Source organism: Typopeltis vanoorti, chromosome 8 (assembly GCF_054136105.1).
Source record: "Typopeltis vanoorti isolate ZY-2024b chromosome 8, IOZ_Tvanoo_1.0, whole genome shotgun sequence".
In the NCBI taxonomy this organism is placed as follows: domain Eukaryota; kingdom Metazoa; phylum Arthropoda; class Arachnida; order Uropygi; family Thelyphonidae; genus Typopeltis; species Typopeltis vanoorti.
The window spans coordinates 72,266,164-72,292,299 of record NC_143556.1 but is presented as its reverse complement, the minus strand read 5'-3'; the positions used below and the strand labels follow the sequence as shown (position 1 = coordinate 72,292,299).

The following is a 26,136-nucleotide window of genomic DNA, read 5'->3' as shown; positions in this document are numbered from 1 at the left end:
ATTATGGGCTGCTGAGTGTAAACATGGCCATACCAGCCTTGAAGATGACCAATGTGAAGGACATCCCAGAAGTGTAACAACACCAGAAATCATTGATCAAGTGCATGAAAAATCTGAGACTGTAGGCATTTGACAAGAACATGTTTTGCATGAAGAATTGCAAATGAAAAAGCTTTGCACAAGATAGGTGCTGCTTGCTCACAGCAAATCAAAAACACACTCGCATGAAAATCTCTGAACAGTGCTTGGAGCGTTTTAACAAGAATAAAACTGATTTTGTGCGTCGATTTATTACTATGGATGAGACTTGGATTCACCCTTACACACCAGAATCCAAACAGCAGTCAAAACAGTGGACAGAAGCCTGTTGTTCAGCACCAAAGAAGACAAAGTCGGTTCCATCAGCAGGAAAGGTCATGGCATCAGTGTCTTGGGATGCTAAAGTCATTTTGTTTATTAGTTATCTTGAAAAGGGTAAAACAATAACTGGGGAATATTATTCTGATCTTTTAACCAGACCAGACGAAAAAATTCGTGAGAAAAGACCTGGTTTGCAGAAGAAAAAAATCATCTTTCATCAGGACAATGCCCACAAAGGTGTTTTGGCAATGGGAAAATTAAGGGATGCACTATGAATTGTTGGAACATCCACCCTATTCCCCAGATTTGGCTCCCTCTGACTTCTATCTCTTCCCAAAACTAAAACTCTTCCTCGCTGGTCAGCGTTTTTCTTCTAATCAAGAGGTGATTGCAGCTGTAGAGGAGTATTTTGCAGATCTTACTGAGAACCACTACAAGGATGGGATAATGGCACTGGAGCATCACTGGAATAAATGTATTATTCTTAAGGGAGATTATGTTGAAAAATAATAATAATTATGAAATTATAAATTCTTTTTTTTATTGTTAGGCCGAGAACCTTTCAGATTGCCCTCATATCTAGGGCCTAGGAAATGGTGACAGCATTTACTGAAATCCTTCTGAAGAGATTGTTATGGGTTGAAGAAAGGATTGATTATTTTTAATTCTGTAGGAATTGCAACCATTTGACAGGAGAGTGTGGCATATATGGCTGAATTCTGCTGCAAGAGAGGTCTCATTGGAACGAAGATTGTATGTAGGCTATATTGGTTAGTCTTTATAGTTTTTATGATACCATATTGTTCAGGAGGATTAATTTATAAATGTTTCTTCCCATGTGAGTGGGTTTCCTGTATATTGTGAAAGAGAGGTTACTATTAAGATTACATGTTACTAAGGTATATAGAAGGGCAAAACTGTTGTCAATCTTCTTTTATATCATAAATTAGATGATTCTTGGATATTGACTATTGATGTGATGAAGGAAAGGGTCTAATATGTCTGTGTGCCATGAGGCTAAATAGAGAACACATTATCTGCATATCTTAACCAGAAAAAAGGAAGGAAATGAGGCCGAGTCAAAGAGTATTTTTTTTTTAAATCTTCCATGAAAAAGTTGGCAGTATGGGATGAGAGAGAGAAAGAACCCATAATGGTACCCTTTATCTGTTTATAAATCTTGTTCTTCCAAGAGAAATAGTCACAATGGACAGTAAAGGAAAAGAGATCTGTGATATCAGGAGAAAAAAAAACTTTTAAAAGTATTGAAGTGCCATTCAAAGGAATATTGGTAAACAGTGAGGTGATTTCAAAGCTGACCAATATATTATTATTATCTGTGAGGCCTCTAGGGAGTGGAGGACTTATTGAGGGAAGCTATACATCACTCAAACCAGCTGTCCTATCCCTTACTTTAAACTCATTCATGCTAGATGCACTCACTACTTCAACAGACAAAGTAATCATTTATTCACTGCACTGTGAGAGAAAAATCTAGCTCTTACCCCTTTCTTAACTGCAAACAAATTTTACATCCATGGATGTCCCATGTTCTCTTCCCATCTTCCATATAACAAAAAAATTTTATCAGACGATATAACATCCATTCAGAAATTTATACACCTTTATCATGTCATCCCTCTTCTATTAACTAGAGTCTATAGTCCATATATTCGCAATCTGTCCTCATAATCTAAACTCCTTAATCCAAATATAATCTTTATAACCTTTCTGCAGCTTCTTTATCCCCTGGGAATCCAGGAGACAATCTGCACACACACTAGTCCAGATGTGCAGTCGTATCAAAGCCTTGTAAAGAGGTAAAATGACTTCTTTATCCTTACATGTCAAGGTTTGCTTCTTCAACATTGCAATTATCTTCTGCATTGTATTTGCAGTTTTTGCTATGTGACCTTTGAACTTCAGATTCCTATGGCAAGATTGTTAGCCTCATCAGTTTCTTGTAGCATAACCTTGCTAATATAATATGTCATTGAAAATCTCATCATGCCAGAGTGCATAACTTGACACTAACATCGAACTGATAATCATTTTTGTTTACTCAAATTTCGAGCCTACTCAAATTATTCTTTAAGTGCTATCAGTATTAGTATATCAATATTATTTACTTATTTAGATTTTTGATGGAAGTTGCCAGTGAGGAGGGGAGTGTAAAAGACTTTGTTAATTGTTTTGATAATTTATAGCAGGGAGAATCAGTAACATTACTATAGGCTTTGGGGGGGGGGAACTAAAGGACTTAAATATTTTTGTAATTTCAGGAGGCCAGGGAATTACTTTTTTTGAGTAAACTTTTTAATGTCTTAATAATCTGAGATTTATTGGGATTATAATCTAATTGAATATAGGTAGACAGGTGTCTGAGAATGATATCTATTTTTCAGTTTTATTCACTGGCATTAGGTATTGTGGCACTATCCTTATCCATTCTGGTGATGACTACTATTATCTTTTTTTTTCTTCTTTTTTTTTTTTTGTAGCTTCTTGAAGGCAACTCAGTTGGAAAGATGATAGATTACCTTTGGGAGGTAAAGCTCGAGAAAGAATGCTGTTGATGTCAAGTGTAATGTTTGTTTCTGTAGCCAGATTATGGACATAGTGTTCGATGTCAAACATCAGGTCTTATATCAATAGTTGTTTTGGTGTTATAGCAAAATTGTGGCTGAGACTTAGAACACTGATGATTGCTTCACTAAGCTCTTTTTTTTTATGATAGGTTAACTACAGTATCCAGAGGTGAACTTGAGGTGGATTTTGAATAAAAAAAAAGACTGAAAAAATAAATGAAAAAAAAAAAGAATAAAAAATAAGAGACATATCAAAAAATACTTTTTGATATGTCTCTTATTTTTAAGAATTCTTTCTGAGTGGAGGCTTCTGAAATCTCCAAGAGAATGGTCCAGAGCTCTAGGTTGAGTAGCTCAAAGCTAGTGTGAGTAACAGTAATCTACATACATACCAGCAAAACTGGCATGCTTGTAAATCCAAGCATGCCAGTTGATTGAAATTTAATTTCTAATTTGACAGAGTTGGATAATATTTCTGTATTCTGACATATTTTTAAGAAAGACTATCCAATTTAATTTCCTAGATAAAGTTTCAACTTGCCATCTTGTCTTGCATGCTATATTTCCATGAATAATCAATAACCATTTGTTAAGGGTAGGAAAGGATTAAAAACACTGCATACTTCTACTATTTCACGTCAGTCATTGCAGAAACATTTTCAGGGAGTACAATATAAAATTTTGCAATCTTACAAAGGCAAAACAAAACTAAATGAAACACATGGACAAAAGACTAGTCTTAATTAGGTGGGGGATGCCCCGTAGGAGGTCTTAGTTGTAAACTGGGATCTTAAGATTAATGTTTCCTATATTTAGGGGAATTTTATACATCATATTTATTCAGATTAGACTAGATTTTGAGGACAGCTGCAGATTCTGAAAAAAATTCTTCACTTCTAAACTTGTAGCACATGGAGGTTTTTTCCAATAGATTCTATGTGTAGTGTCTAAAGTATAGTCTGCAAGACCTGATAGACCATACTTTGATTGTAGATGCATTTTTTGTTATATGGATAATAGCTGATTAGCTGGAAAATTTTCTTGAATCTGAGATTTCCAGACACATATGCATGTAAAAAAAAAACAGAATTGGTTCAAGCATTTTATCCTTGTTTTAAAAAGCAATTTATTCTAAATCTAGAATAAATTTACTGCACTATTGTCTTTGTAGTCACAGTTTATAATAATTCACTGTTTTCATCTATTTCTGCAAATATTGAAATAGGTGGAAACATCCAATTTTGTACTTTTATAACAAACTTGTTCGAAGATAGTTCTTGATAACTGCAAATATTTGAATATTTCTATTTAATAATATCTGTTGTTATTTAACTGACAGTGTTTTCCTACTGTAAAGATGGTTTTATTCCTGGAGGGATAGAGTGGGTTGAAGGATAAGAAGTGAATGAAGAAAATGTATTCCAAATACTGAGCACTCAGGATATCAGTAAGTGTAAGAATTTGGTTGTACTTATGAGTCATACTACTCACTGAATTTTTACAAGTAAAAAAAGGGATGAGCATGAACTAAAGAATGAGGTTTACCTCTAAAAAATGACTTTGTCTTCATGCAAATGACCTAAGTAGTCATGATAGCATGCATGTACAGTCGCATGACCTGGAAGATATATAAGAAGCTTCTTGAGTACCAAAAGGAGAATAAGAGAAAAGTGAGCTGGATAAGAATAAAAAGTAGAAAGTAAGCAGAGAGACTAGAGAAGCCTAGACCTGACATATGGGCCTAGCAGAGTAAATGGGTTAGAATGATGGTTTGAAATCTGGGAAAAGTAAAAGAGAGTGTAGAACTTCAGGATGAAGATTTATTCATACTCTAGTGTAGGAACATTCAATAAAGTTTTGACATAAGACAAGCTTTACAGTATATGAAAGAAATGACACCTGCTTTGCTGTGCATGAGGACTTTCCAGAGACTGTTTATGTATAAAAGGCACCCTCACTGAAAGGAAGAAATTCATTTCTTCTCTTAGTCACACTACTTGCAGTTTTAGCAGGATCATTTGAAATTTGCTCTGCATTGAGTGAGGTAAGATAATGTATCTTGGTATTAATAATGAAAAGAAGTATATGAGCCCTGACTTTTCCAAAATCTTCACCACCACTCCAGAGATACTGATAGGTCAATAGTTGGATACATCAGTCTTTGCACTACCCTTATACAGTGGAATTATCATACATTCCTTCCACTCCTGTGGAATCTTCCTTGTTCTGAGACTCAAATTATATTGCCTAATCAAAGGAATAGCCTGTTCAGCCGAACACTCCTTTAGCATCCGTGCTGATATCCCATCAGTCCCTATTACAGAATTCTTATTTCAGTTTGTGCAGCTGTTCTAGTATCTTGTCCTCATACACCTGAGTTTCTTCATGCAGTGAAGAGGTAGCAGTGAGTGCAATGTTGCATATACCAGGTTAATTGCTTTTGGCACTCATGAGGTGAATGAAATCTGCATCAGTCATCTTCATACCATTTGTATTCAGTGGCGTATTCTTTCATAGCAATAGAATTTTCTTGGGTTGTCTTTAGCTTGCAGAGCAATTTCTTTTCATAATCAGATTTAGCTTTCTGTACAACAGTTGTGACTCTTCTGGTTTTCCTCTTAAAATTTTCATAACTGATTCATCCTTATGAAGGTATTCCTTCCACATCATCTTTTTCTTATGAACCACTTGCTGAATTGCAAGTGGTTCTTCAAACTATTTATCTATTTACCTTCAAACTATTTACGTATTTTTTCTTCAAACTCTAGGGTCACATTCTGATATTGCATCATTTAAGTATTCTTAAACACTTCCCATGCACTGTTGATATCATTCCCATCCAACAACTGATAAGATGGTGCAGAACTCAGCCTACTCCTCAGGTAGTCATAATTATGTCAAGGAAGTCAATAATTGTATGTTTGTCTCATTTGGAATTCAATGTCGCTAGTGAATGTGGCGGTCGTTTTGAGCTATGCTAGAAGAAGTGTCTTTAAATTAAAGTATAGTATGGCTTTTTGTCTCAGATTGTGCTGAAGTTGTGCTTTAGTTGGATACAAGTGTCCTTCAGTGGTGTTATTGTTGAAACTTTGTTGTATATATTGTGTTTCGCTGCTGTTTGTTGCAAAACAAACTTCAGCGGCTCAGAGGACTTCTATACGAAAGTCTGGCTCTGCCTTGGATTTTTCGCAGTGGATGCGTTGCTGAAACTGCTATATATATGCGCTGAAGAATGTGGATCTGTAGACTGTTTGGCTAAAAGAGAAGAATGAAAATGTCGACGTATGTGAGAAGTGTCGGAATAAACTGGAGCAATTAGGAATGGAAGCAGATGTCGAGACTGTAGCGGAAGAGCTTCGGCAGGAGTTCGTGTAAATGAAAACTGACCTTCATCTCCTGCAAGAGGAATTGGAAGTGCTCAGTAAGGAGGTTCTGGAAATTAAAACTGAGTTAAATGTGTTGAATAGAGTAATTAGGACTATGGTGATTACTTTAGCTGAAGTAACTAGAACGGAATTAAGTAAGGGAGAGTCTTTGGTGAATGATGAAGTAATAAATAGTGATTGGGAGTCAACATAATGAAAGCACAAGAGGTCTAGAAGAAATGAGATGTCATGAAAGTGAGGGAGTAAGCAAAAGAGCATTGAGGGAAAGTAATGAAACTGGGAGAGTCATGCTGAATAGTGTAGAAAATGAGGCCATGAGTGATGCTTTTTGGATTTGAATGAAGTTATGAGTGGTACAATACATGATGATTCTGTGATTAAGGGTATGGAGAGCGGTATGCTTTAGGAGTGCTTGGCTGGTGGAACAATAGAGAGAGTGAGTGACTTTAGCAATAAAGAGAGGGCATGATGCAGAAAAGATGATGGTTATGGTAGGTACAAATGACTCAGGTCATTTGTACCCAGCATGTGGTAGTATTAATCAAGTAGCAAAAGATTTAAGAACATTGTTAGATATCTTGAAGAAGAAATGTGTCAAAGGAAGGATTGTGTGTGTGTGTGTGTGTGTACTGCCTCTTTTTGACAATTATGAGTTAAGTAGATGAGCGATGATAATGAATGATATGATTGCAAGAATGTACAAAAAAGATATCTGGAATTTGTTGGTGTTTGAAGGCAAAAGACAGCTGTATGCAAGAGATGGGTTGCATCTGAACATGAAAGGTCACAAGTGATTGAAGAAGTTACTGTTTTCTGAACAAGTTGAAGTAATTGGGCAGGGAAACTAAAATTGAAAAGGTTGAGTGTAAGAGGGAAAAACTTATGCAGTGAATGTATATTTGTTGATCCTTATTCGCGAAATAAATTGCAGAATAGATTGGATAAAAATCAACATGGGACTACAGAAATTAGTGACATGTATATCAGTTCTAAAGCAGAACTAAATTCCCTTTAGTTCTGGTACAAGAACTAAAGGGAATTTTTTTGAATCTGCAATTTTTGTATACTAATGCAAGAAGCATTCGAAATAAGAGGGAAGAATTTTTGGCATTAGTGAAATTTGGCTGTCAGCAGATGTTTTTACTGGAATTGAATGTGATGGATACAGTATTTTCAGGGAGGATAGAGAAGGTAGAATGGTGGTGGGGAGGGGAGCAATACTGTTGATGATAGCCAAAGAAAGTAGTATATGAAGAGGATAGACGTGAATGTTAGTTCATTTGAGGCGGTCTGGTGTAAAATAGTGACCAATGCAACCAAATATAGAGTTGGTTGCTGCTATAGGCCAGGGGATACAAGAGTGATATTGAATTCATGCATCAGCAAATTAGTGCAATGAGTGCAGGATTAGTGATTATTATGGGGGATTTTAATTATGGTGATATCAATTGGAAGGAGGAAATATCACGTGGCAAAAAGGAAATGGAATTCATACACCTTCTAAGAAATAATTACTTGAAACAGCACATAACTCAAGGGACTCGTGGTGTGAGAGTGTTGGACCTGGTCATTGGTTCAGAGAACATGTGCATAAGTAAGGTGTCATTGTTACCTCCAGTTGGTGAGAGCGATCATGTGGTATTGACTTGGGAGGTTGCAAAATTTGTGGATTTCTCTCTTACGAAGGGGTATATACAGAACTACAGGTTAGGTAATTATAACAAGCTTTGAAGCGAACTTACAGCCATTCCATTTTTATTTTTTTTTTGGAGTTCATGTAGGGCTTTTGGTTCTTCAATGAGATATTTAGAGGTGGAAGTTTAGTATTATGAATAATTTTGGAAACTTCAAGAAATAGTTTATTTCTGTCATCATAAAAATCTTGTTTTATTCAATATTATGCATAAAATCCAAATAAGAGAAACATTTTGGTTCAGTAGCAAATGTGTGGCCTCTAGCAAGAACATTTGGTTCAGCTTCTCTTAGTGGTCGATTTGAAACATTAACAACCTATTTATCATGGGGAAGTTTGTTGGAATTTAAATGTTGTTTATACGTTGCTGTAGGTTATCGAATCTATCATCAAGATATTGAGAGCAGTTTATTTTTATTTTATTTTATTTATTATTTTTTTTATATAATCACACTCATGTTATGCACAGTTCATCTGAACTTAATAGTTTCATTTTTTTATCCAACTGTCTCATGACTGCTTACAAGGAGAGATTCCATTCTCCACATACTTTTGTCATTTAATTTTTTGGAACTGTTTTACACTGATGATCCACAATACGTGAATTGAAATATTTGTATTAATCTTTAATCAAGTGTTTTCAGCTGTGGCAACATATTACTTATTCAGATTGAAAATGCACAGTTATCTATTAATAAACTTACACTGTATCTCCTGGCCACTAAGATCACTTCTGTTCTCACATTCTCATCTCTTGCACTATTCTCCTCTCTATCCAAAAACACTATGGTCTCATCTCTACTTATCCCTCTAGCAGCAGTCACTTTATTGATTTAGATGAAATCCATTCAAATACAATCCATCTCTTTTCTACTGATATGGCCAACTAACTTGGCTTCTTGATAACCTCATTAATGCTCCAGCATGGCTATTAATCCTTTCTTTTAATCCTGTTTGCATGTATATTATGTCAACTGCATGTGCTCTTTTTTTGTGGGAAGAAAAACCCAAGTTTCTCGCCACATCCATATCAGACTGGCTAACTCACCTTTAGCTGAAAATCCCTGATAAAGGTTCTTTGTATCTTAGATGAGATTTGATGCCAGATCTTTCCAATCAAAGAGCATCATCAAAACTCGGTGAGCTACAGAAACTCCAGAGAATGAATGTTAAGAATGCATAATTTTCACATGCACAAAATGAAAACAATATTCTGATTTTTTTTTTAAATAATGACACAGCAAGTAACCATATGTATCATATTTTTTTAAAACTACTGACATATGTACAGAAAAACAATTTATTTAACTCCAATATATTTCGTCCTATATTGCAAGGACATTATCAGGGAAAGATGATAAGATCATTGACAACATTCAAAATATAAGCTACAAAATAAGTCGTACAGCACATGCTTATTGCTTGTATCTCAGTCACAGCTGAGTTAACAAGAGCATGCACTATTAGAGTTCAGAGGGAAACCATGCCTGACTTTTGTAATTGAAATATAAGGTTACATAACTTATTATTAAAAAAATAAGTAAAAAGTTAATTGCGATTACATGCCAAAACTTAGGGGCATAAAAGACATAAAAGCAATCAGAGCAGTTAAGAATCAGGTGATGTGTTAAATTTTTCACAAGTTTCAAGAAAAAGATTATCAAATTGAAATCTACTGGAGGGAAGAATCTTGGTTGAATTCCAACGAATTCTGTCAAAGGCATGGTAGACAAGGCTGAGAATTTTAGATTCCAAGAACTCGTTTTGTAGTCCTGATGCTACTATATTCTAATCTCAGAAGAACAGCCCATTTACCAAGTACTTGTTCATGAAATGAACATGACAGGTACTTGGGAAGATGGGATGGGAACATTGAGTGTTTGTTCCCATCCCATGGCCTGTATCCATTGTGTATATTGTCTTGTATTTGTACAGTATTAATATAGTTTAGGTTTCCTTTCTTGTTCCTTTTAATTTTAATGCATTTATTAACACAACACATTTATCTTTAAAACATCACAGGCAACTGGTGATCCTTATTACTTGGAAGCAGGTAAAAAGGTGTTAGAGAGTCTGCAGCAATATGCAAGGGTTTCATGTGGATTTGCAGCTGTCAAAGATGTGCGTACAGGAAGTCATGAAGACAGGTAATAAAAATTTCTTTTCTGTTTTAATGTGCATGTTTCTTGAATGTAAAGCATGTTTTGCATAATAAACATGTCGGTTTTTTTTCCTTTGTAGGATGGACTCTTTTGTACTTGCTGAAACATTCAAATATCTCTATCTCTTATTTACCACTAAGGAAGAGTTACTTATTGATGTAGATGATTTTGTATTTACAACAGAAGCTCACTTATTTCCTCTTAGTCTTGCTAGGCTAAGTAATGTAACTGCTGTGCCTGTAAGTTCTTTCTTACTTAGTATGAGAAAGTTATTTCCAGTAGTTCATCACAAAATCGATTTATTTATTGAATTTCTTTCAGAAAAAAAACAAGTAATGATTATTATTGAAAATATTTTACCCTAGTGGAATATTTTCATGCCTAATGATTATTTATATATTATCAACATTTTTATATTATCAAGAAAATTAAATAAAGTCCATAGATTCTTAACCCTTTAACTGCTGATTTTATATTCTACTGACATTGTCCCATGTGCTGAATTAATTTTGCAAAAAATTTATAAATAAAATGAATTAAAATTCTTACTGAAGTAAGAAGTCTGGACAGCATCATACATTCTTGATATACACTTGTTCACTCACAAAAATGGCAATAATAGTGTTTTATAAAATTTGCATAATCAAGGGGTGTCTACTTGATTAAGCAAATTACACACATTAATTTATGTAGAATCACCAGGTTCTTCATCTGAAGTACACAAGTCACTTAACTCGGACAATTCTTCTCTCGACTCATTTGTTGTTAACAATTCATCAGTTTCATCATCAGTAAGATAACATGGATATTTACTGGTAGATGCCATATTGTGACATCCCGGGAATCCCCACAGTCACGTGGTTTATGCATCATGCTTCATATTATTATTATTATTCGTGACACCTCCAAGGAGTCCGGAGACTCATCGTGGGAGGACACCTACTGTACAACTCTCGGTCCACCCGAACCTCTACTACCAATCATCCACATTAACGCCATCTACCGTCCTCCACCACAACTAGTATTTTTTGTCTGTAAATTGCACATGTTCTGTAGGGCCGATTTGTTCGTATGCGGGACGAAAAATCGAGTTAAATCGATTTTTTTATCGATCAAGTTAACCTGCTTCCAGTTAAAGGGTTAATTAAGTGCAAATCTCCATACTTATCTCTGTTGTGTAGGTGTGTGTGAGAGAAACCTTGTGAAAGTTAATGACACTAACTTAAATTTTGTCGTATTAACTTGCTGCTTTGTGTGGAAATATCTGATCTGCTATTGACTGAACTTTCAGTATCTTTATGAGGCTAGCTTCTGACAATGTGACTTCAGTAAAGGTCAAAGCTGATCTGAGTAGTGACTCAACGTAATGCCTAGTATTATACAAGCCTGAGAAGTACACAGTCCATGATTCATATTTTCATTCCTAATGGTTATTTATTGTAATTTCCCATAGCCATAGAATATAAAGAGCAACTTCATGTGAAGTCAGTTGCTCTATAAATACAGTTGGCTCTCACTGTAACAAATTTATAATGACCACAGGAGTAATTTGTTATAGTGACTTTTTTTTAACACACCTTTTAACACCTTTGGGACTTTTCAGTAGTTTGTTATAGCAGTGTTTGCATAGTGAGAGTTGGTTGTAAAAGTATCCTGGACAAATTTTTTTTCACATGCCAACTTTTGTTTGTTTACATATGGTAAAGTAAAGATGAAAACAAGAATATAATTTTTGTCTAGGATAATTTATTATCCTACTAACAAAAAACCTCTTTCTATAGAAAGCGACTCTTCTACCCACTACTTTATATACACAATTAAACCAGTTATTGCCATTAAAACAGGTATGTACATTTTAAACCAACAAATGAATGAATGAAGCAATTTTATCAATTTAGTGATTGTAATTTCACATAGCCATAGAATGCCATTTATTTGTTAAAAGTGGTACTTGGAAATTTTGGGGAAAAAACCTTATTCTGTTCAGAGAATAATATATCCCTTCTCCTTTATTAATTCACTTCATTATTTTTTTTTTCTCCAACTGTTTGATTACACTATTCACATCACATCACACACATGTATGCACACGACCACACACTTTATTAATGCATTTCACTTGTTGGGTTGACTGGAAATTTGGAACCTGTGGTATTTGCTGGCTAGGGCTATCAATTACTTGTATGGACCACAGCAGTAATTTGTTATAGGAACACCCACCTAATAACACATTGGTCTACCTCTCTGTGCAGTTATGGCTTGCAGATGCATAGGAATAGAATTCACAAGGTATCGAACATCCTCCATACATAACTCATGTCTGCTGCAGCAACTTCATCAGTTCATGCTCATTCTCATTCTGTGGAGAAGGAGGAGGATCAGTAGTTCTCACACCCTGTTCTAGCATATCCCACATCTGTTCAATTGGATTACATGCAGGAGTTTTGGGGGTCAAGGCAATGTGGCAAATTCGTTGTCGTTCCTCCAAGGTGCACCTATATTGTTCTATTGAAAGACGGCACTATGGCCAGGGTTGACCTCCTACAGATATGGATGGAGATGGTTGGCTAACAGGTCACTCTAGCATTTGTTCACCATTCAGTATTTGTAGGATGATAACCAACTGACCTAGGGTGTGCCAGGAAAAAACTCCCAAGACCATAACACCACTCCCATTGGCCTGTTGAACCACAACTGTGCAACCAGGGTATAGAGCTTAGTGCTGTTTATGCCAAATGCAAACCCAGCCATCAGCATGGTGCAGCAGGAAACAGGACTCATCACTCCACACAACCTTCTTCCATCTGTCGAGGGTTCATTGCCAATGTTCTTTGGTCCATGCGAGTTATTGTGTGTGATGCCTGGTTGTCATCATGGGTACCCTTTTTGGTCTCTGGTGTGAAATCCCAGGTGAAGCAAGGTATGCTGCATGTGAAAATGGGTTACCCCCCCCGTTACTGGTTGGTGAGCTGTGTGACTGTTGCATGTCATTGCCAAGATACCAGTCACGACACCAGATGCTCATCTCTAGGATTAATCACGCATGGTTGACCAATGTGAGTCCTTCTGCTGGATGTCTGTTCATGGTTAATCCAGTCCTGGTACACCCTTGATACAATAGTACAGGAGCAACCAACTCGTGCAGCTGTTTACAAAATACTGGCACCTGCTCTCCGTGCCCCAACTATCTACCTGCAGTCAAATTGGTTTATGTTGCCACATTTCCCCATTACTAGCAAACGTTTACTGATTATGTACAGAGGATAGGTGCACCCAGTGGTGAGCTAATGGAAATTTTAACAAAGGGCTCGCATCGTCGAGCAAAAAAAAAAAAAAAAGCCGTATTTCACACAAACTTTTATTAATACAGCTTGTGTACAAATTCTAATCAAAAAGTATGAGGACAATCAACCTCTAAAGGCTATCATTTTTAAACAAATATTTCATGATCTAAACATGAAATATTTGCACACAATCAACTGTGTTAATTTATCTTGCATAAGAAAAATATTTTTTAACTATCAAAATATAATAAGAATGAAAACTTTTATAATCTTTTATAAAACATTTGATTGGCTACCAGAAGGGAGAAGGGTAATGATAGCGCATCCACTTATATTATTTTCAAACTTGGGCGCATTCATTATAGAGGAGTAGAAACAATAATTCCAAATAATCTATACACTGCCAGTGTATAGATTATTTGGAATCAGTGTATATATATTTTTCTTTTGAAAAAATAAAAAAGTAAACAAGAAGAACAAGGGGCTCGCAAATTTGAGAAAAATTTAACAAAGGGCTCGCGCGAGCCCCTTATAGCTCACCACTGGGTGCGTCCATTTATAGTAGCTGCACACCACGTTGATATCATGTGGTACTCCATTATCATGCCGAATATATAAATGGGGGGGGGGATTCCTAATGTAAAGCTAACTCTACTGTGGTGGAGCATGGTTTTTTCCCCCAGGAGATCCTGTGGGTTGTATCCAAAACGTGGTCTGCAAGGCCAGATTGACAATAGCTGTGACTGCAGGTGTGTGATTTGTGTTCTTCTAAGCAGATGATTTCTGATCTACTGTCCAAATAAGCCAGCTTGCAGGAACAGGGTATTTAATAAACTCCAGGCACTGAGAGAGGAGGGAGCTGATCTTTGGTAGAACTGATAAGGGTAGCAAATTTATGGTGGAGCTTAAATGCTGTGTGGAGGTTGTACTTTTTTATGGACCTGGCTATTTTTTCTGATGTGCCACGGATGTAGGGTATGGTGATGACATTTCTGAAATCCTTCTGAATCTCTACTGGGGAATGGGGGAGGAACTGATTTTTTTATTTTTTTAAATTCTGTAATCACTGTAGCCATTGAAAAAGGGAGGTATCACTGGGACAAAGTTTGTGGGCTCTCTTGGATAGTTTTAATAATGCCATATTGTCGAGAGGGATGGTGGTGGGAGAGTTTGTGAATGTATCTGCCTGTGTGAGTAGGTTTTCTATATACAATGAAGGAAAGGTTACCATTAGGAAGGCATGGTACTAAGGTGTCTAGGAAGTGTAAACTATTGTTATTTCCCTTTTCCATCGTAAACCGGATTCTTGGATGTAGGCTACCGAGGTGACTGAGGAAGGAGTCTGTGTCTTGGCCATGAAGCCAAATAGAGATTGCATTATCTACATATCTTAGCCAGATATAAGGTTTGAGAGAGGCTGGGTGTATGGCTTGTTTTTTAAATTTTTCTATGTAAAAATTGGCAAGGGGGGTGCATAGCAGTTCTCTCTCTGTAAATTTTGTTCTTCCAAGAAAAATAACCAGAATTGATGGCAAAGTAAAAGAGATCTAAGATATCAGAAGGAAAAATTTTTTTTAAGAGTGTTAGTGTCATTTAAAGGAATATTGGTAAACAGTGAGGTGATGTCAAAGCATACCAATATATCTGTATTATTTAAAGTTAGATTAGATTTTCAATCAAGGTTTTAAAATGGGTAGAATAGAGTTTTTTATATAGGATGTAAGTGCAGTGAGGGAGGAGTCAGAGTTAGCCAGCTTCTTTGACAGTTTGTAGTATAGTTCATCAGTGGCATCTACTATAGGTCTTGGGGGAAGGGGAATTAGGTGTGTGGATTTTTGGTAAACTGTATATTCGGGAATGATGAGAACTATGAAAGGTTTCAATTTTTTTTTAATTTTTTAACTTGCATTTTTGTGGGATCATGTTCTGGTGGGATTTAGGTAGTGCGATCTCAGAGGATAATCTCCATTTTTCGGTTATATTCTATGGCATTAAGGATGACAATGGCATTACCCCTATCCACTCCAGTGATGACGATACTTTTTTCTCTCCATAATTTTCTGAGAGCAGTGAGTTGGCTGAACAATAAATTACTTTTTGGAGGCGACAACTAGGTGAGAATATTGGCAACATCAAGTCTGAATCTGATGTTATTGGCTATTTCCAGTGCTGAGCAACAGATTCCACGTTCAATGTTATACATTATATCTAGCACCGACACTTCCTTTGGTGTGATGGCAAAATTGTGGCCAAGGCTTAGGGCACTGACGGCTTTGTTGAGCCTTTTTGAAGATAGATTGAACTTGCAGTTGTGGTTTCGATTTACACAGATTGTTATTTTTTTTTGACCTGCTTATTTTTTTATTTTTTGGAATTCTTTCTGTGTAGAAGCGTTTGACATGTCCAAGAGAATGGACCAAAGTTGAGAGTTGAGGGAATGATAAACATACTGACTTTAGAAAGCAAGGAGATAGGTCTTAAAATAAATAGAGAAAAAACAAACAAGAATTATGTTCAATAGGTACTTAAGAGCAAAAACAATACAACTTAATGATGTACCAATAGAAATAGTCTCCTCTTATGTGAACTTGGGGAAACTTTTTGACATTGAAAATGGATTACAGAGCAAAATTAGAAGATTAGAGTTAGCCTGTATTCATTTGGGAAATTGAACTACACTTCAAAAATAACTTACCCAACTACCCGAAAAGTGAGGTATTCAACCAATGCATATTACCAGTACTCACCTGTGGCTCAGAAACCTGTGCACTAACTAAACAAATGGAAGAACAAATACTGAAATACTGGTGACAGAAAGAAGAATGGAGAGAATAATCCTAGAAATGAGACTAATGGATAAAAAGAGAAAGGAATTGATCTTTTATATGATAACTAATAATTAAGGAATTGACAGCATACACTAGAAATATAAATTAAATAAACTTTAATATATACTTTACGATATTTCAGCAAACGTCACGTTGCCATCTTCATGGGAACTTAATACAAAGACACGTGCACACAAGTACTACATAACAACAAATGAGAACCGAAGCTAGGAAGCTAACGTTTTGCTAAAGTCCTGATGGGGCCCCATGGCGGGCTATATTGGTAGTTCTTGGTCTTTGGGCTGAAGTTCTTCTGATAAATGTTTCCCAAATTTGGGGCAGTCTCATGCATCCAAATTTGTTGAGGTTTGGCATGTTCCTAAGGGCTAAGGCTGATTCCATGAATAGTCTTTCATATTTGAACTTGCTGTGGTGTATTACTGTGGCTTTCTTCCATCTTATTCTGTGGCGAGTATCCAGAGGGTGGTCTGCAAGCCCAGAGTGGCTGTACTGGTGAAATCGGATGTAATCCTTGTGTTCTGCGATTCTGATATTTGCTGTCCTGCCTGTTTGGCCAAAGTAGGACAGTTTACAGCTGCAAGGGACCTGGTATACACCAGGTAGGTCTAGGGGAAGTGGTTGGTCTTTAGTGGAGCGGATAAGGGATGCCAATTTTCAGTGTGGTCTGTAACAAGTGGTCAAGTCATGTTTTTTTTTTAAGATTTTGTTGATTTTTTACGAGGTGCCTGGGATGTAGGGAATGGTGATGGATTTAGAGTAATCTTTTTTGTGAAGGGGGGGGGGGGTTGGATAACTGGTTTAAGTATATTTTTGGATTCTTTGGGGGGGGGGTAGCCATTTGTTGAGAAAGTGTCATGGGTGTGATTTAGTTCAGTGGTTAGGGCTTGATCATTTGAACAGATTATTTTTGCCCTGTTGAATAGTGTCTTAATAACTCCATATTATTGTGAGGGGGGGGGGGTGATGGGATTGTTGGTGAATGTATCTGCCTGTATGGGTGGGTTTTCTATAAATTGAGAAAACCAAGGTTCCATTAGGTTGGCGGGTGACTAGTGTGTCTAGGAAAGAGAGGTTATTGTTTTCCTCTTTTTCTAGGGTGAACTTGATTCTAGGGTGTTGGTTGTTTAAATGTGTTAGGAAGGAGAGGAGTGAATCCGGGCCATGTGGCCAAATAGCGAACACATCATCAATGTAGCGAAGCCATATGGTAGGTTTTTGTGGGGCTGAGTTTAAGGCTTCAAAAGTCTCCATGAAGAAGTTGGCCAAGGGTGGGGAAAGTGGTGAACCCATGGCTGTCCCCTGTATCTGTTTATAGAATTTTTCCTGCCAAATGAAATAGCCTGAGTTCATTGTAAAAATAGGGCTGAGATATCGGGAGGAAATTTAGCTTGGATTAGCTCTAAGGTTTCTTTGAGAGGGACATTCGTGAATAAGGAGGAGACGTCAAAACTGACCATTATGTCATTATGTTGGAGTGTAAGGTTTTCTATAGTGGCTTTGAAGTGGGCTGAGTTTTTTATGTGTGATGGTGTGTTGCCAGTATAGTGTGAGAACACTTTGGCTAAATGCTTGGCTAGTTTGTAAGTGGGGGAATCAATGCCATCCACTATGGGACGTAATGGCACATTTTCTTTATGTATTTTTGGGAGCCCATATATGTGGGGGGGGGGGTCTAGAGTTATATGGTTTCAGTCTGTTGGTAATCTCAACAGGCCAAGAAGTGACCTTCTTAAGGAGCCTATGGAATTTTCTAATTTGAGAGTTGGTGGGATTGTATTCAATAGGGAGGTAAGTGAATCGATCTAATAGTAAAGCCTTGAACTTACCTGTGTAGTCATTAAGATTGACTACCACAGTGGCGTTTCCCCTTATCCGTTCCCCGGATAAGGGGAACGCCACTGGACTTGCAGACCATGCTCTGGATACTCGCCACAGAATAAGATGGAAGAAAGCCACAGTAATACACCACAGCAAGTTCAAATATGAAAGACTATTCATGGAATCAGCCTCAGCCCTTAGGAACATGCCAAACCCCAACAAATTTGGATGCATGAGACTGCCCCAAATTTGGGAAACATTTATCAGAAGAACTTCAGCCCAAAGGCCAAGAACTACCAATATAGCACGCCATGGGGCCCCATCAGGACTTTAGGAAAACGTTAGCTTCCTAGCTTCGGTTTTCATTTGCTGTTATGTAGTACTTGTGTGCACGTGTCTTTGTATTAAGTTCCCATGAAGATGGCAACGCGACGTTTGCCGAAATATCGGAAAGTATAAATTAAAGTTTATTTAATTTATATTTCTAGTGTACGCTGTCAATTCCTTAATTATTAGTTATCATGTTTAACCAGCGTATAAGCCTCTCTACAAGAATTATGATCTTTTATATGTAGAATAGTTTACTTATAGAAAAGAACAAATACTGGTGACAGAAAGAAGAATGGAAAGAATAATCCTAGAAATGAGACTAATGGTTAAAAACAGGGAGAAATTGATCAGATCACAGACACAAGTCTTGGATGCAATAGAAATTGTAAAAGCATTGAAATGGAGATGGGTAGGACATCTGGCTCAAGGAACGAACAATAGATGGACCAGAAAAGTAACAGAATGGATACCAGCCAGAAAGAGAAGTCAAGGATACCCAAAAACAAGATAGCCAGATGAAATAGAAAAACTGGCTGGAAAGAGATGGATGGTGGAAGCAGAAGACTGAGAAACTTGGAAGATCATGGAGTAGGCCTTTATTCAGTAGTGGATCAAAAATGGCTGAGAAAGAAGAAGATATAGGTGATGTGGCTCAGTGCCATGCAGAATTAATCTGCTTGACTGGTGCAGCAAAGAATAGAAAGGTGAGGTACAAGAAAGGAGGAGAGAATATGAAGGGGGGGGGTCATTTAGGAGGCAGTATAATATGCTGATGATTCAGTGATCATGAGTATGCATGATGAAATTGTGTTTACCTGGAATGAAAATTGAAAATTATCTCTCCAAGAATATATATATATATACTTAAAGAACAAGAATGATAAATATAGAATAGTTTACTTATAGAAAAGTTGCATAGTTTTATTTATAGAATTTTCACCCAACGTATGGGATATCTTCAGTAGGATTTGAAAGAGAAGATGTAGTAGAGCTGCACAGCGTAATCATAGCTGACATACTAGCAGGGTTCATTAAAAGGTATACAAAGGAGAGAAAGAGAGAGTCAATAAAGGATACTGATGAGCAGTGTTAACTTGAAACTGCTTTCCACAACATGGATAAGCATAGTTTGTCAGAATTAGGATGATGTAATAAGGCTTCATAATTTTTCTTATATAGCATTTCTGTGCAAAATCTGTTCTGCAAGCTTAGTGTGTTGGGTTTATAGTATCAGATGTATTTCTCTTTTTTTCCTCATGAAGAATAAGTGCAAGGAATATGATAACACTGGACACATTGTTACATCATCCAGATCCGATAAGCTACATTATCCACATTTTAGGAAGAGCATTGCTTAGCACCACCACTTGTTATTATTAATTTGTTATACCTTTCACTGAATCTGCTGGGACTTTAGTTGTATTTAATCTGTGCTGCTCTTCCATAACTCATGATTCCATTTTCTGCATTTTATTCTTTGTCATATATAGTTGTGTTATTTTTCCATCTTTCAAAAGCATACTGAAGATTTTTGGGACATATGGTGACAGTTCTTAAATAAATGATTGTTTTTATATAAGCAGTCTGTATTTTTTTTTTTTTTTTTTTTTTTGTTAATCAACTCAGTAACAGATTAAAGTGAATTCAGATGAAGTGGAATGTAGAAAATTTGAAGTTCTGTGTTCAGATTTTGCAGTTTTGTATTTAGGAAATGGTCTTGGTTTTGTATTTTAGATATTACTTTCATAAGCATTTTAATAAACCCTCTTATAACAATATTGTGAAGGTAGTTCAATTGGGAGCAAACTTCCATAATTATTTGCAGTGTGCACATGTGTGTGTATCTGCTAAATGAACTGAATAAACATTAGATGCGAAATATTTCTATAATTACATGCGTAAATAAGGTCCTGTTGTTTACATTGTTTGTCATCATGGTTTAGTTCTTCAAATAACTTATTTTGTGGATAAATAACATAACTGTTCTTTAAAATTAAATTTTTCTCTTTTGTTGACATTTTATGAACATTTGTATTATGATATATGACAGCTTGTTTGGAACCCACAGATATATTATTTTTAAGGTATGATAAAAATATTAAGTCAGAACAAGATGTGGTAAGAGGCCTTACTTTTTTTATTTATTTATTTTTTATTCTTGTTTCTGATTTTAGGAAACATGTACAGCTTATATAGCTACAAGTCTAATACACTTCAGAACAGTGTTACAACACAAAAGCATCACAATATCAAATTTTTCAGGCTTTGGTTCAGTGAATGTCTGGCAAGTCCAGTGTGTCTGCCGTTCATTTTTAATCTTCATAACACCAACCTATTTAAGATTTCAGATATTGAAGGACAGTAGGTAAGAAAATTCAGTGATACAACTCTATTGTAACTATTAAATTTATGGAATCAGAAGAAGCAATGCTTTGTATAATCAAGCATTCATGTTTACCATAAAAAAAAAAAAAAGTCTAAGAAACACACTTAACATATTCATGTAGATGAACACATGGTTCATAGCCTTTATGCCTATAGGTGTGGCAGAATCATTTGCAAGAATTTCATGTACATTGCTAAACACCATATTTTTTATTTCTTGACTTAAGGTACAAAGTTATTTTTTTTTACTTTCCTGCATTTCAATCTTGGCAGTTGACATGAGTTACTTGAAGGGAAATATTTATTATTTAAATTTTTCTTCATATTTGTAAATATCTTTTGCGGTTTTTGTTTCATCATTGTCATTAGAAAATAAATGAGTTTTATGGGGGGGGGGATAGTTCCAGCATCAATATACTGTGTAAAATATATATGCACTCTTACAATCTTGGACTCCTCTGATTATAGGATAATGAATGCAGTTATGCAATATGCATAGTTGCATTCATTGTTAACAATAGTGAATAACATTTTCAGTTTATGTGAGCCAAGACACAAAGTGTGGACCATGTAGCAATGGAAATTAGTCATATAAAACAATGAGTCATTTCATGTACTCTAATTCTAATGAATATGTTTGTGTGTAGGGACACTTGTAGAGTACTTTTTACACAAGCATGTTGTTGCAATCAATGATGATATTTGGAAGTGGTAGTGTAAATTATTTTGTGGATTAGTTTTATTGCTTGGTTCAGGAATTCTCTGCTAGAAACTACACTGATGTTCTACATTATGGTGGTTTTATAATACTGACCACAAAAAAAAATAAAAATAATGCTGCTAGGCAGCGATTATAAACATGTGGTTCGAAGAAGATAATATCAAAACTTTGCAGCATCCAACATAAAGTAGCAACCTAAAAGACCTGCATGATGAACTGGGAATTAGGACTTGGCAAAGAAGGCTCTCTTCATTAGTGGTAATCACTGATTTAAAGAAGCAGAGCATGATACCTTCATTCCACAGTGCATTGCAGAAGTTTTTAACAAAAGTGGGACAACATGTTATTAAGTGCTGCTAATAAATAAACACATACTTTGCTTACATGTGCATGTAAGGAATCCTTGACTTTTGATTAGTTAGTTTGTGTGTGTGTTGGAGGGGAGGAACATGATACATTACATATCCTTACATAAAAAATTGGTACTATTTAGTTATTACTATTATTACGGGCAACTCCAGGGAGTCATTGGACTCATCGAGGGAGGCCCCAAATCATATTCATCACAACTATTTGACATTCATACAGTATCTATCATACCTCGCCTTAAACTCATTCACTGTCACAGCATCCACCACAGACTCAGGGAGCGCATTCCACTCATTCACCACTCTAAAAGTAAAGAACCCAGCTCTAACACCTTTACTAACCACACTTTTGCCCAGTTTCCATGGATGTCCCCTAGTCCTCCCAAAACCAGCCCTGTTCTCAAAAATATCTTCTGAATTAATTTTATAGAAACCCTTCAGTAATTTGAATATCTCAATCATATCTCCCCTCCTCCGCCTATCAACCAATTTTTGCAACCCACAAATCCTCAACCTGTTCTCATATGGTTCATTCCACAGACCTGCTATCATCTTGGTCACTCGCCTCTGGATCCTCTCCACCTCCTCCCCATCAAGAAGAAACCTAGGTGACCAAATCTGAGCACAGTAGTCCAGATGGGGTCTTATCAAGGCTCGATACAGAGGAACAATAACCTGCTTGTCTCTGCTTGTCATCGTATTCTTCAGCAACCAAGTGATTTGATGAGCTGTTTTGGTCACTTTTGCAATGTGTCCCCTAAATTTCAATTACTTATCTACCAACACTCCTAAATCTCGTGCCTCATCAATTTCCTGGAGCACGGTTCCACCAATGCAGTAAACTGCTGCCAATCTTTTCACCCCAAAATGCATAACCTTACATTTTGCCACATTAAACTGACATCCATTCTCCTTAGCCCAGACCTCCATTCTATCCAAATCATCCTGCAAAATTTTGACGTCATCTGCATTCACTATTGCAGATGTTTAAGATGGGGTGAAATGCTAGAAAAACAATAAGTCTGTTGAAGGAGAAGGAGAGAATTAACTTGATTACATCTTTATTTTGATAAATGATAACTTGCTTCAAAATATTATATTATGTGTAATTCTGCAAACTTGAAATATTTTGAAAGAAAGAAAAAAAAATATTCACAGTTTATTCCAAAGTAATAACTATTTCTGTTTCACATTTAACTTGAGAATAAGTAATATTGAAACAGTTCAATTGCATAAGTAATTATCCTTATCCATGTATATATTTGAAGCATTCTTTCCCTCCCTAAATTTCAAGAATTTCTTAAAGTTGTCCCCAGTTGTGTTTGACAAATGTAATTTATAACCTAACATAAATGTGTTAATTTGATTTAGCATTTATTTATAATACTTTAATTTTTATAACAATTTTTATAAAATATAGAATAAGCATGAAGAATAAAGTGGCAAATTAAAAAATAAGATTTTTTATAAACACGTACTTCTTTAATGATCAGTGCTTTCTATAATGAAGAGAGTTAATGGACATAAATATGTTACTCTATTTTTTACTATTATTGAACTCATATAAATACTTTTAGTTGCTGTTCTATTTCATATTTTCAGTATTTAACTTTCCTACCATATAGGAATTTTTTCCTTAAAATTCTCATACTCTCTTGTGCTTATCGATTTTTAGTTTTTTTTATAGACAGGTATGTTAAAATGTGCTGTGGGCTGTTTCATGGATGTCTTGGTTGATGTATATTATGTGCAGATGTTTAAGATGGGGTGAAATGCTAGAAAAACAATAAGTCTGTTGAAGGAGAAGGAGAGAATTAACTTGATTACATCTTTATTTTGATAAATGATAACTTGCTTCAAAATCAAGAATTTTCAATAGCAGTATAATCTTTGAAAACTATTTCATGGATTTCGTTGCCTTAAATACGTAATGGAAAGGAACTGTTTATTGTTATTTATATTACTGATTGATTGTCCTTAGAAGTTTTGTTACTTCATAGTGAATGTAATTTAGAGAGCTGGATAAGTAAGTTATGATCCTAGTAGTATAGTTAAGATAAGTTATGTTGTGTCCATAAAAGAAAATAACTAGGAAGTAAGTTTTATACAAACTAGTATTTAGGCTTAGGTGCTTGTTTACATTTATAATTATGTGTAATAACTATTATTTTTCAGGAAATTGTGATGAATACTAAATATTAATTATGGTAACTCCCTAGTGGGCTAAATTGAGTGTCTTGGCCATTGGACCGAAGATTTGAGGATGAGTGTGCTTCCCAAATTTGGGACAGTTTCATGCACCCAAATTTGTTGAGGTTTGGAAAGTTTCTCAGAGTTGAGGCATATTCCAGGACTATAGGCCCGATTTTGGTTACATTTCTTCAGCCTCATTTACCCAGTGTTAGTGACTCCAGGCACATATCATTGTTTTTGATCCCTGAAGATAGCAAAATTAAGCAAAATATGGAAAAATAACTATATCCAAAAAGTCTCAAACTAAAACTCTATAAAACCATTATTATACCTAACAGCAATGTATGGAGCAGAGACTTGGACATTCAATTAGAAAGAAATACAGAAAATGAGAGAATTTGAAATGAAATGCTTAAGAAAATGAATAAGACTAATTGGTCAGGACACAAAACAAATGAGCAAGTCAAACACAAATTAAACTATAGAGAAGATATCAAAGCTGTAATTCTTAAACAGCATTTAAAATGATTTGGATAGCTCCAGAGAATGTTTTTCAAACATTGCCAAATATAGTTTTGAATGGAATCATTGGAGGTAGACCAAAAAGAACTTGACTACAATCTTTAAAGGAAATGTCACAATTATTGAGCTTCAGACAGCTTCATCTCCACTTGTCATCTTACAGATGAGAAAGAAGAGATGATCGCAATGTAACAGCCAAAATATAAAAAAGTATTAAAATTATTATAATTCATATTTAGTATATGTTGTAATTTAATGAAAAATAAGTTATGAATAACCAATGTATAAACCTTTCAACCAGAATTAGGTTTAATGGAATGAATACAGCACAAAGAAATAATTAAACACAAGTTTAATTATTCCTATATTTTTTCTCTCTCACAGAGGCATCTTTAGGGATACACAAATAGCATAGTTGCAAAGATACTTCATATGCAAACTTTGTTCGCTTATATTTAGATAAAGGATTAAATAAATAAATTAAACTTGCCAGGAAGTTATAATTTCTAACCACATGGAAAAACTTTCTAGCTGGTAGTTAATTTCATCACATGGTATGCGCTTACCACTGCATAATTATTAAAGGTCTGAAGTGACTTGCAAAAGTTCTACATTTGGTCACTAGAGCAGGCAGGGTTCTTAGATTATCTAATCTTTCACTCATTTACAGTACTATTGGTCTCCAACCTTTAGTATTGACATAAAAACTATACATAAAACCTGAACTACTCAAGCAGCTCATTGTAATAAATGATAGAGACAGCTGACACAGACTTCTGGGAATGAAGTGGAGGACACTGACTTGTAGAAGTAGGGAGATTCTTGTTCCATTGTATAAGGCTTTGATTAGGCCACACATCTGAACTAGTGTGCCCAGATTTGGTCACCTGGTTTTCAAAAAGGACGAAGAGACGTTGGAAAGTGTCTAGAGGCGACCGACTAAGGTAGTTTCTAACCTCTGGAATGTTAAATATGAGGAAAGATTGAGAAGATGCAATTTACAGAGTCTGGTGGATAGGAGGAAGAGAGGAGATATGATAGAGACCTACAAGTTAGTAAGGGGTTGTTTTATAGGATCAATGTTGGAGAGGTTCTGCAGAAAATAGTGGAAGATCAGGGTAGAACCAGAGGTCATCCTGGAAACTGTATAAAGAGGGTGTGAGAAGCAGGTTTTTTTGTGTGCAGAGTGATCATTAGAATGCCTTGCCTGAGAGTGTGGTGTCTGCAGAGAATTTGAACGTGTTTAAAGTGCAGTTTGATGAGCTGTGTGTATGATAAAAGGATCTTCTAGATGAGTCTTTGACTCCATGGGGTCTTGGGTAATAATAATAATAATGTTAGAGTAATCACTTCAATTTAATATAAACCAAAATAATTATACATTTTGACTTCACAACCAGGTCATCATCAGGAGTGTATCTATCTATATGTATATACAGTCGATTCTGCTTAAGTGGGACACGTTGGCACTAATCCA

The 26,136-nt window shown here is 35.7% G+C and overlaps 1 protein-coding gene across 1 annotated transcript in view; it reads left to right on the top strand.

The window, feature by feature from the left end:
* The window catches only part of LOC150104094 (ER degradation-enhancing alpha-mannosidase-like protein 3), a 391,801-nt gene that overhangs the window by 234,300 nt on the left and 131,365 nt on the right, over positions 1 to 26,136 (top strand). Inside the window, 2 exon segments of the mRNA XM_090396397.1 lie at positions 10,050 to 10,174; positions 10,269 to 10,428. Of these exon segments, the coding sequence (XP_090252523.1) occupies positions 10,050 to 10,174; positions 10,269 to 10,428 (285 nt within the window).